At 33.8% G+C, this 12,688-nt stretch overlaps 2 protein-coding genes across 6 annotated transcripts in view; both read left to right on the forward strand.

The window, feature by feature from the left end:
• The window catches only part of LOC136042268 (golgin subfamily A member 6-like protein 4), an 81,441-nt gene extending 79,573 nt beyond the window's left edge, over positions 1 to 1,868 (forward strand). For all 5 annotated transcript variants that reach the window (XM_065727223.1, XM_065727219.1, XM_065727224.1 and 2 more), the window contains 2 exons: positions 181 to 561; positions 1,770 to 1,868. In XM_065727223.1, the coding sequence (XP_065583295.1) occupies positions 181 to 558 (378 nt within the window). In that variant the 3' untranslated portion in view covers positions 559 to 561; positions 1,770 to 1,868. The remainder of the gene's footprint in view (positions 1 to 180; positions 562 to 1,769) is intronic.
• Positions 658 to 12,528, forward strand: LOC136042272 (eukaryotic translation initiation factor 4 gamma 3-like). The gene is made up of 6 exons (XM_065727227.1): positions 658 to 687; positions 1,770 to 1,868; positions 5,197 to 5,355; positions 8,678 to 8,759; positions 10,437 to 10,583; positions 11,741 to 12,528. The coding sequence occupies exons 1-6, from the start codon at positions 658 to 660 to the stop codon at positions 11,920 to 11,922; spliced, it is 699 nt and encodes a 232-aa protein (XP_065583299.1). The 3' UTR covers positions 11,923 to 12,528.
• Positions 12,529 to 12,688: the final 160 nt, after the last annotated feature.

The following is a 12,688-nucleotide window of genomic DNA, read 5'->3' on the forward strand; positions in this document are numbered from 1 at the left end:
GGTAACCAAAAACATGTTCCTTTTTATAATAAACTCACCACCGATGAAATGATGAAATTCGAATTTAATTGCCAGACCAATATGCTGGTGGTTCTTGCTCAACAGGGCTGATCTTTATGAAAGCCAGAATCCCAATATAATACGAACTTAGTTGTACTTACACTTGCCTTGTCGTTCCAGGAAGCTGTTGAATGTGTCAAAGAACAGATGCACGATAAGTCAATTGTGCAATTCATCGAGAATGGTCTCAATAACGTTATTGAACGTAAGCCAGTTGCAAGAGCTGATTTCGGGAAACTTCTCAGGGAGCTATTGACGAAGCAATTGATATCCCGTGAAGGATTTATTAAAGGTTTTAGGACTATCTTGGAAGGAGCTATTGATATAATTGTGGATATTCCTCAACTGTTTGAGAATTTAGCTCAAATTCTAGTGCCTGCCTTGGAGCAAGATGCTCAATGTTTGCATGCAGTTAAAGATATGGAACAGTTAGTGTCTGAAGAGATAATGACGAGGGGACGTTTGGCGGCTGCAGTTTTAGCTGAGTTAGTAAAATAAAAAGTAAGTTCTTTTGTCTCTCAGTTACGTTTAATTCCAAACCTATGATAAGAATATAGCCGGCCGAATCATGGCCTTTATTTAAAAATTAATGTCTATATGACTTTATGCGCTGAGCTTAGAGCCGAAGTAAAGAGAAGTGGAAGTAAAGTGTAAAGAAGTTAGAGTAGAAGTAAAGAGTAAAGAAGTAAAGAGTAAAGAAGTTAGATTAGAAGTAAAGAAGTTTGAGTAAAAGTAAAGAGAAGTAGAACTAAAAGAAGTAAAATAAAACCATTAAAACATAATACGTATAGTTGCTTCCTCTAATCGTTATTTACTAAGGCTGACCAATATAGTTTTAGGCTTAACGCGAATTTAAAAGCGATTTTTTTATAATTTTTTTTTTTCAAAAGGAAAACAAATTTGGGCCTGATCATGCGTTATTTCATTGACAAAATATGAATACAAAAGATAGGAATCTCAATACGTGTCCCCTCCTCCCATTGGAGATTTCTGACAGCCCCTTTCACAATAATATTTTTCTGATTGGCTTAAGCTTTAACTAAATTTCAGTACTGGTGAGGTCCCGTTGTGAATGGGACATTACTGACGCTGAAGTAACTGCACTGATTTCAGTATCATGATTGTGGCGTTAGACGCAGCCGAGTAAAAAATATTCTCCAGCCCATAGTAACCGAAACCATTCAATGACCAGCTTGACCAAGTGAAAAACACTTGGAGAAATTCTGAAAATTAATTCAATGCCGGTTTTCTTTTTAATCCCCCACCCATTTGGTGGTTTTTGATTATATGCTTGGTTAATTTCATGCTATCTTAATCAGTCACCAATGAAAAACATACGAAGTTTATTTTAACCAATACAAACAGGATTTATTTAAACGGACTTTCCCAAATTTACCTCTCAAACGGTTCTTGATTTTTTGTAGCAAAAAGATTTGTTTTCATTGTTGATTATAACCCTTATGTTTTGGGAAACATTTTTGCTCCATGAAGCTTAGGATCCTTTAATGCCTATATCAAGGAAAGCCCTGAAAAAAAGTGGACTTGGTCAATTTAGCTTCTGAAATGCATGCATGATGATGATGTAACTACTCAACAGACTTCAATATGGTGGCTTTTGCTCAACAGGACTGATACCAAGACAATGTTTTTCTTCAGTGTTGAAATTGACTCGTAGCAATATTTTCAACTGTGTATTTCCGTAATTTCAGGATAAAGAGACAGCAGCTCGTATATGGCACGCTTCCGGTCTTACTTGGGAATCTTTTGGAGCCAAAACTAGTTATAATGTAGAGCAACTTATTAGTTCGGTAAGCTCTATATATATATATATATATATATATATATATATATATATATATATATATATATATATATATATATATATATATATATATATATATATAATATATATATTTATTTTTTTTTAGTTTCACCATATCCTATCTTGTACATTTATAAGTTATTAGTTGAAAATCTGACGACAAGTATATAGAAATAAAAAATAATCTAATGACAGAACAATAAATCGTTAATTATGCGATAAATCAAATAATATATATATATATATATATATATATATATATATATATATATATATATATATATATATATTTGTTGCATACAAATAGATTGTCAGGTTTACTGACTCTTGAAAATACAACATATAATTGTCCATGGGAAAAACAATCCGTATTCAGATCTATACCTCATTATTCTAATGGTGTGTCCCTGTGTCCCGGTGTCCCAGTTTGTAATTTCTCTTTGAGTGTCCCGGTCGTCATTTATATTCCCTGTGTCCCGGTGTCCTGGTCGTCATTTGTGTCCCGGTCTGTAATTTCTATTCGAACAATCTCTGTGTCCCGGTCGTCATTTATATATCCCGCCTGTGCCCCCGGCGTCCCCGTTGTAGTTGTGTCCCTGTCGTCATTTATATTCCCTGTGTCCCGGTCGTGATTTGTGTCCGGGTGTCCCAGTCTGTAATTTCTCTTTGAGGTTCCCGGTCGTAATTTATATTCCCTGTGTCCCGGTCGTCATTTGTGTCCCGGTATGTAATTTCATCAGTTGACAAGCATGACGTCAGTCGACTAACAACTTCATGACGCATACAGCTCAATTCTTATAATGACGTCAGTCGACACACAAACATGACGTCACTCGGCACATACACACACAGACAACTATATATATATATATATATATATATATATATATATATATATATATATATATATATATATATATATATATATATATATATATATATATATATATACTTATTATTCACAATCCACAGTGGAAAATGAATATCCACTACTGACCTGTGAGAAATGAACCGAAACATAATTCAAACATACAGACAAGAAAGGGATTTTGTTACGCAGATAAGTAGATAGCAAGAGGAGGGGAGGGGGGCATAAATAAGAAAATGAATGTGTATATTAATCAAGTCACAAGAGCTGGATTGGCTTTTTGCTCATTATTGCAGCAGTAGTTGAAATGTCCAAGAGATGTAGAACTTGCAAAATTGCTTTGAACAGATTCGCTTTAATCTGTATTTGTTTATTGTTTTAAGTTTTCGCCTGAATGGTACTGTACCTCTTATTACAAGTTAATATTAATTCGGCTGAGATGACTTAAGATCCGTTGGAATAAATCTTTTTTTTTCAAACTTAAGCTGACTTACGACTTACTTAAACTTACAACTTAGGCTTACAATCTAACGTTTTAAGCTCAACAAGCTCTATCGACAAAACTACCGAAGCTTCTGAATTAGATTTTTTTTTTTTTTTTTTAAGGTGTTGCATCTTCTTTGTCCTTTTCCTTAGAAGAGTCGAAACTATAGATCTCTACAACTATATTTATTTGCTGTATCTAGGCTTCCATATAAAACCTTCATTTCACTGTCACCTGTTTCCTAACAATAGTCATCTCACTTACTTTTTTCCCTTTCTCTGTTAAATAAAAGTATTAAGTATGTAGTATGCAGCATAACGCCTTTTAAGTTACAATAGACAAATCGTTTACTTGTCTTGCAATATTAAAGTGTCTCTCCTCCCCTCTGTATGTTATCCATTTAAATAGTAAACTTAAGTCTACATACGATACTGGGATTTCGGGGAATAATAATAATGTAATCGTTGGCTCGCTGCGTTTTTATTTTCGATAGAGAAGAAGAAACTGTTTGCGGAGTTTTCATCAATGTTTAGCCCTCTCTGAACTATACTACTTGAATAATCATAAAAACATATAAAAAAATGTGTATTTTAAGGCTAAATTTTCTCTTTTTTTTATCCATGATCCCCAGCCGCCCCGCATTCGAAATGTTTTACTTGAAGGGTAATTACACGTCAAAACCTGAACTTCGAACGTTAAATAGCTGTATTACTTTTATTTGTTAATTGTCGTTTTTTAATATTTTGAGACAGTTCCACAGCTTTGAAATTCACTGAAACCCAATGGTAGTTAGTGTCATTAGAAAAATAATTGGGCGTCGAAGGTGAAGCCGGACTCCGACGAACGCGAAAATTAAGAAATTTGTAATTCCGATCCGATGAACGTGAAAATTTAGAAATTTGTAAATCCGATCCGATGAACGCGAAAATTAAGAAATTTGTAATTCTTACAACTTTAAAGTGTCCCCTCTCCGCTCTGTATGTAATCTATTTAAATTAGTAAACTTAACTCTACTGAGATTTCGGGGAATAATAGTAATGCAATCGTTGGCTCGCTACTTTTTTTTCGATAGAAGAAGAAACTGTTTGTGGAGTTTTCATCTATGTTTCCCTCAATGTTTAGCCCTCTCTGAACTATACTACTTGAATATTCATAAAAACACACAAAAAATGTGTATTTTAAGGCTAAATTTTCTCTTATTTTATCCAAGATCCCCAGCCGCCCTACATTCGAAATAAAGTTTTACTTGAAGGGTAATTACACGTCAAAACCTGAACTCCAAATGTTAAATAGCTGTATTTCTTTTATTTGTTAATTGTCGTTTTTTATATTTTAAGACAGTTCCACAGCTTTGAAACTCACTGGAACCCAATGGTAGTTCGTGTCATTAGAAAAATAGTTGGGCATCGAAGGTGAAGCCGGACTCTGATGAACGCGAAAATTTAGAAATTTGTAATTCCGATGCGATGAACGCGAAAATTAAGGAATTTGTAATTCCGATAGTCTAATGAGGCAGTTAAACAGTTTACTGTTTCTAAGAGACTGTAGAATAATAAACAGCTGTTAGTAGGTAGTAGAACAATCGGTCTATCTCTGATGAAAATGATAAACTGAGTGTTTCTTCATTTTCAGTAGAAACATAATACTCGGAAGTGTAATGTGAACATTGCTGTAGATTTTAAAAGCCCTTCGAAATTTGAACTGAGGTCATTGGCTAAAATCGTTGTGTTCTTAACTAATTAAGAACCAAAGCTCATAAGCTCTAATAACCCAAGCCATTCCTCTAGCATGCCCCATAGAAATTTTCAAAAACCAATTTACCTTGAAACAAATGCAGCTCAGATAGTGCTTTGATCAAACCCCCCTTGTATTTGTCAAGTTGTCAAGTTCTTCTCATTTCTTTGTTTGGTTTTACGATTTTTTTTAAAGTATTGAATAATTGTATTACATCTCTTTTCTAAGAAAAATTTGGATTTCACGAGGAATTCACCCGGAAGCCACCTAGCATCACATCCTGAACGAAGAGAACCTTCTAGTAAAAAATTTTCATCTGAATCTAGAAATCAACTTTATAGGATATTCAAGGAATCAAGTAGGGACGACGCAATTGCACAGGCTCAAGTATGTTGTGCTTGTTTTCTATATCTTAATTTCTGTGTTTTCGTCAGTTTTACGTTTCTTCCTTTTCTTGCAATTTCCCAGCTTAGTTCTCCAATTTTACATGTATGATTTTGCTTTAGCCATGTGGGTTTATTTGCTTTTAGCATGGCTTTGGCCATGTGGCTCTATTAAATTTCAGTTTAAAGTATTTTGCATATTAATTTCCAATGTTTTTCCGTGTAATATTGATAAAAAATAGTGGGACAGTAAATTAATATTATTTTTATTTTTACTTTATTATTTTGTTTCTTGAGAGTATATTTTCTTTTTGTATTTTATTTTTCTTAAAAGAAAGTTAGATATCAGATGAAAATATATAGCTACCGTCATGTTGTATGTCTTTTATGGAAATGTGTTAAGTAATTTGATATAAACTGCACACGTTAACTTGGGTTTCATATTGCTCAGATCACTGTAGTCATGCTTTTCCTTAGAAATATATTTAAGCACAATCCCAATCTTCTATCTTGTGTAATATTAAATAAAAAAACAAGTTTTTTCAACTGAAAGTAAGGAGTGACATCAAAACTTAAAACGCACAGAAATTACTTCGTATATGAAAGAGGCTGCTTCCTCATCAACGCCCCGCTCTTTATGCTAAAGTTTGACTCTTTCTCTCAATTCTTCTTTTTAAAACAGTAAAAAACTTTAGCGTAAAGAGCGGGGCGTTGATGAGGAAGCAGCCTCTTTCATATACGAAGTAATTTCTGTGCGTTTTAAGTTTTGATGTCACTCCTTACTTTCAGTTGAAAAAACTTGTTTTTTTATTTAATTTCTGAACGTTTTTGAATCAATGCATGTTTTGATTTTGGCTCTCCGCAGAGGAATAATCAAAATGAAATTTGCATTTTTTTTTTTTGGGCTCAGTGGCTTTCTCATAATTTTGATCGAATGATTTTGAGAAAAAAAGAGCGGGGGACGAAGCCTAGTTGCCCCCCGATTTTTTGGTTAATTAAAAAGGCAACTAGAACTTTTAATTTTTTACGAATCTTTTTATTGGTAAAAGATTTGCGTAACTTATAAATTAGCTTACGTAAAGAACTTTTGTATTCTCATGTTTTTATTACATATATGAGGGGATTCGCCCCATCGTCAGTACCTCGCTCTTTACACTAAAGCTTAAATTTTATCCCAATTCATTAAGAATGACCCCCTGAATCACAAAAGCCGTAGAATAAGTAGTTGAAATTACCGAAAATACTTTAGCGTAAAGAGCGGGGTATTAGAAGGAGGTGAGCCCCTCATATGGGTAATAATTTCTGTTTGTTTTAAGTTTTATTGCTGTTCCTTACTTCCAGCTGAAAAAGCTTTTTCACTTTTATTTTTTAATTGTTTTTTTTTAAATAATGCTAGTAAATCCTGCTCTCCCTTCATGGAAATTTTCTTCTCCCATTACAAATTCTCGAAGGAAAGTTCCCCCAGCATATCCCCCTCTTCTCAACCCCTCCCCCAAACCAAAAAAATCCTCCTGAAAACGCCTGTATACTTCCCAATAACCATTACTATATGTAAGCACAGGTCAAAGTTTGTAACTTGTTGCCCCTCCCACGGGGACTGTGGGGGAGTAAGTCGTCCCCAAAGACATAGTTATAAGGTTTTTCGACTACGCTGAATAAAATGGCTATCTCAGAATTTTGATCCCCTGACTTTGGGAAAATAATTAGCGTGGGAGGGGGCCTAGGTGCCCTCCAATTTTTTTGGTCACTTAAAAAGGGCACTAGAACTTTTCATTTCCGTTAGAATGAGCCGCCCTCTTGCAACATTCTAGGACAACTGGGTCGATACGATCACCCCTGGGGAAAAAAAAAAACAAAAAAAACAAATAAACACGCATCCGTGATCTGCCTTCTGGCAAAAAATGCAAAATTCCACATTTTTGTAGATAGGAGCTCGAAACTTCTACAGTAGGGTTCTCTGATACGCTGAATCTGATGGTGTGATTTTCGTTAAGATTCTATGACTTTTAGGGGGCGTTTCCCCCTATTTTCTAAAATAACGCAAATTTTCTCAGGCTCGTAACTTTTGATGGGTAAGACTAAACTTGATGAAACTTATATATTTAAAACCAGCATTAAAATGCGATTCTTTTGATGTAGCTATTGGTATCAAAATTCCATTTTTTAGAGTTTTGGTTACTATTGAGCCGGGTCGCTCCTTACTACAGTTCGTTACCACGAACTGTTTGATAGTGAGTTTGCCTTTTTTTCAATTTTTTAAGTGTACAATTTATCATTGACTAATGAGAGTAAAGATTGTCGATTGAAATTAGTAAAGATGAAACATGATAAAAATTATTATAGTAATTACTATAAAATTGTTAGAGTCTTACAAGAATTATAAATAAACAGCATTGCACGAAAAAAAATATTTCAATAAAGCTATTACCTATTTAGTTTTGAAGCCGAATTCTGGGTATTATACAAAAGTTACGATATTAAAACAACTAAAAAAAAAAAAATTATTTTCAAATGTCGTTTTTTTCTTTCAACGGACATAGTAAAAGGGTCACAAGAAAATTCAAAAAAGAAACCACATCAATGTTTCAACAGTCAATTCTGCCATTCACTTATTATCCTTTGACATTTTATCAGGGGGGTGGGGGGTAAATGTAGCAGCGTAATGCAACATTGTCATTATTAAGTCGGATCTGTTGTGATTATGATCCGATTCCCACTAAGTATTCCCTGATAGTTCGGGTTTGAAGATATTCCACTGCTAATCCCATTTAAAACCGTGAGCTCTAGTAAAGGCATATTAATAAGAATATTATCATCTTCATAGCTCCAAGAATTGGGGCTCTTAAGACGGGTTTTGAGCCGTTATGTAGAAGCGCAGTTTTCCAAGAAACTTTGTTTTCGGTGGGGTGTAGCATAAATGGGAGACAGTAACAACGGCAATCAAAGGGGTAAAATTAACCTTGACTGGGCTGCCCACTTAATTGGACAATCTGTCTTGTCTTTTTTCTACAATTGGCCATGACTTTGACTTTTCCCGAAACTATTCCCTTTTTTTTTAAATTCAAAACATTAAATTCTAACCGTACTAACCATTAATCTGAAATAATTGAGAATTTCGGTATTCATCTGTCTTCTTAAAAAGGGAATATTTACCTCTAGTATATAATCTTCCGTGTCATGTTTGTCCAGTTAAGTTTCACGGGGTGTCAAAAATAAGATCTTTTCTAAAGATTCCCCGGAAAGAAGTTTTCCTTTCATAGTTCAAAGACTGAAAGAAGACAGTTCGAAGGTGCTTTGTTTTTCTAAAATTGAGCTTATTTTTTCAGGAGCGTATTCCATCAGACGAAAAAAGTTTACCTGGCTTTGTTAGGGACGTTGTTACAGTTATAACTGACATTTGTTTACAAGGTATGTTTTCTCTTTACTTGTTTGTTTTGTTACAAAGAGGGAATTTGATTACGCGATATATGTTATATTATCCCAGGGCCAAAAAGATTGCGCGAAAATTTAGTTTTAGATATGCAGCTAAATCTTAGATTTGAACAGGTTGATTGTCTCATGATCTGACTTATCAAATGTGAGTCTTAAGTTGAAATATGCCATAATGAAAAAAGAACATTACATGTACCAGTGCTATGTTTATCTTAAAATGTTCTTACCCTTACAGTGCTTGGCTGAGTCGATGCGGATATCAGTAGTACTGTTCCCAAAGAGGATTTTACGGTTGTATTTCACCTTTAATGTTTGCACATCAGGGGGGTGGGGGTAAAGCATAGCATATATTAAATACGTAAACTAACCATTGCTGTATTTAATATAGTTAAATTTATAGCAAACAGTATAACTGGCGTTCGTAGTAGCCGGCTTTTCATATTTTCGACCATTGTATAACTTCACTTGATCTTTGCTGGAATTATATCTACTTTCCTGCTTCACTGATAATAAATAATAAAGTGCGTTAAATTTTAAGACTTAATTTTAACTGTTTTAGAATGTTTTTTTTATAGGTTTTTCCTTGAGCTAGTAACCTAAAAGACAACTTGTTTCAAGGTAGGCTCCAATTAATATCTAATGACAAAACAGGTGCGTTGGTGTCTTCCTTTAGAAGATCAGTCTCTGTTGACGATTGAGTCAAATGGAACGGATATTAGTAATACTGCCCCAAAAAGGCGCTTTCAATACATGAATATTTCGATGGTTATGTCCAGTATCTGACCCTTGTTTAGGCTACTAATGTTGTACTAATAAATATGCAGCTAAATCTCAGGCTTGAACAGGTTGTTTGTCTTGGGATCTGACTTTTCAAATGTCAGTTTAAGTAGAAATAAAGGACGTGCATGAAAAAAGAACATAATGCTATAATGAAAAAAGAATGTTTGATGTTCATTAATCATTAATACTGTTCCCAAAGAGAATTTTGTCCACGGTATAACGTCAGCTGATCTCTGTTGAAATACTTTCTCTGTAATAACTAATTAGTACGACGAATTTTATGGTTTAACATTAGCTGTCTGAGAGTATTTTTTGTAGGTTTTTCCTTGAGTTAGCTACCTTAAAGTTCTTCTGACAACTTGTTTCAAGTTAGGCTCCAATTGTTAAATAGTAACAAAATAAGGTAAGTAACAAAATAACGGACATCAGTAATACTGCCCCAAAAAGGCGCTTTGAAGACATGAATACTTTGACGTTTGTGTCCAGTATCTGGCCCTAGTTTACTTCTGTTGGACTTCAATCCACCCTTCCGTCATTGGTTTTATTTTGTAAGATTAATCGAATTAAGTCGGGGACTCGGATAGACCTTGACGGGATAGGTGGTCACCTGTCCCATGTGTGCTCAAGCGAGTGCGCGCATCTTTTTTTGCCCAGGCATATAAAGAGGCATGTCACTCCTTGGTTCTTTTTAGAGATGTTTTTCACGGATGGTGAGTGCTAATGGATTTTAAACAGAACGTGACTAATGTTTTTTTCTTTTTTTTATTCAATTTGCTTTTTATTATAGATATTTCAATAATAAAAATATAATAAAATTATTAATAAAATTATTATTCTATAATAAAAATATAATGATAAATTATTTCATACTAGGTGATAGTCAACACAAGGAAATCAACAAGACTCAGTTCATTGAATGGACTGAATTTATATCAAAGTTAATTAGTAACAGCCAGGAATTAGAATTACAAGCGCTATATGCTGTTCAAAGTATTGACAACAAATTGGCCCACCCCAAAGGTAAGATGTTTCTTTTCAGTTTATGTTAACAATTTAACTGTAGAATCATATTTAAAGTCTCTCTCTCTTTCTCTCTTTCAGTTTCCCTCTAGTAGCTATATTAGCAGCTTTTTAAATTATTTGTTATCAAAAGTTAATATTTGTGTTAAAATCAGAAATATATCTTTTCTTTGTCATAATCTATTGTTAATAATATTAGAATGGCGTTTAGCTTCCCTTTCGTCGCTACTGAGAGGAGTCTGTTTTGACAGGCTGATCTAGTTCTGTCCTTCATTCTGGTTTGAATTTAATTTGACTGAATCTATAAAAGCTAGCTTAATTTAAAAGATGTTGGGTGAATTTGTCTAATTTTTTCTGACTCTAGTCATTTGAAAACCTTGTATATAAATCTGTGCATATGTATATATAAAAAAAAACTCTAGAATGTTTTTTTTTTCAATGTAAAAATCAGGTTAAATGGGTCTGCTTAATCTGTTTCTAATTTTTATAATCTGTAATTGTATCATTTTGTTTCAAAATTATCAACAGTGTTGATAATAGCGGTGCCGTTGAAACTCCTTTCATCCCATTAAATTCAGTCAATGTCGAATGAAAAGGGCGCTGTTATAATTTCAACGGTTCAAAATCCTAACTCTGAGGTTTACAAACTTCCTCTCTTTTATATCCCCCTCCCAGCCCCCTTAATACTGCAACAAGAAAGAGGGATGTTTTAAAAGCTGAATTAAATGCTAATTTTATACTTACTTGCTTTTTAAGAAATTGACTTGATCATATTGACGGCATCGTAAAAAGCCATATTCCCAAAAAGTGCACTTTTGGTTGTTCCCTTTGGTTTTGGGTTCCCTTTGGTTTGGTTTTAGTTTGGCATTTTTGGTTTAAATTTAATTTGACTGAATGTACAGAAGCTAGCTAACTGTAAAAGATGTTGGGTGAACCTGGCTAATTTTTTCTGACTCTTGTACACTTTTAATTTTTTTTTAATGGAAAAATGAGGTTAAATGGGCCTTCTCAATCTTTTTCTAATTTTTATAATCTGTAATTATATCATTTGTTTCAACATTATCAACAGTGTTGATAATAGTGGTGCCGTTGAAACTCCCTTCATATCGCACAAACTTCTCTCTTATTAATTTGCGCTTATATGCTCTTTATTCCAGGATTCATAAATGACATGGCCTTCATTTTGTACGAAAAAGATGTCATATCTGAACAGGCTTTCATATTATGGAAAGACAGTCCGCCTACAAGTGAGCATGAGGGTCACGCTATTTGTATGAAATCACTGAATCGGTTCTTCCAAGCTTTAGCAACTGACGATGAAGAATCTAGTAAAGCCTGAAAATAAATTTTCTTTCACTCTAGGATCATGTTTGGTTTTTAGTTGCCGTTAAATAATTTCGTGTTCTTATCTGTTGGTGTGGCATTTCTTGCGGAGGTTAGAGGCTGTTGAAAATCTAAAAAAAATCTTGTAAAGAAAATAAGCGCCTCTATAAAAACAGATGTGATAATTATTTTTTTTTTGTAAATAGCATAAAATAGCCTGAAAATAAAGCTTCTAGGTCGTAGGACTTTCCATCAGAGATGGAACATCATATTTCTAGATAAGATATAACATCATCAAGGGTCATTTTATAGAGGTTGTATCAACCTCAGGGAAGAGACTGGTTCCTGACGAATTCATTCTCTTATCCCCAGTGAACATAAGTGCTTTTTATCGTTATTGAGTTTCTTTTAAAAAAATGCGTTTAAAATTAGTTGTACAGAGGTTTTCTTTTGTGGCTAATTATTAATTTGTTTCTTGTTCTCGCATATACTTTTTTTTCTTTTGTTTTCCAATAGGTTGGAACGTGTCTTGTATTTTGTCGCGTTGAATGCAATACGACAATGTGTAGGGAAAAGTGGTGAAACTTTATGTATAAATAATTAATAAAATGAGAAAATCGTTTTCGCTCTGTTAATTTTTTGAGATTTGATAGTAGGTTTTGTGGCTTCTAACTGCATAATGAGGTTTTTGTGGAAATATAGGTTATTCCCAGACATTGGCAAAGGGACAACAACTACGCTTGATAACCAAAGTAAACAAAAGTGGCAATCCGCGCTATTAT

The sequence above is a fragment of the Artemia franciscana genome, unplaced genomic scaffold (genome assembly GCF_032884065.1).
Source record: "Artemia franciscana unplaced genomic scaffold, ASM3288406v1 PGA_scaffold_97, whole genome shotgun sequence".
Taxonomy (NCBI): domain Eukaryota; kingdom Metazoa; phylum Arthropoda; class Branchiopoda; order Anostraca; family Artemiidae; genus Artemia; species Artemia franciscana.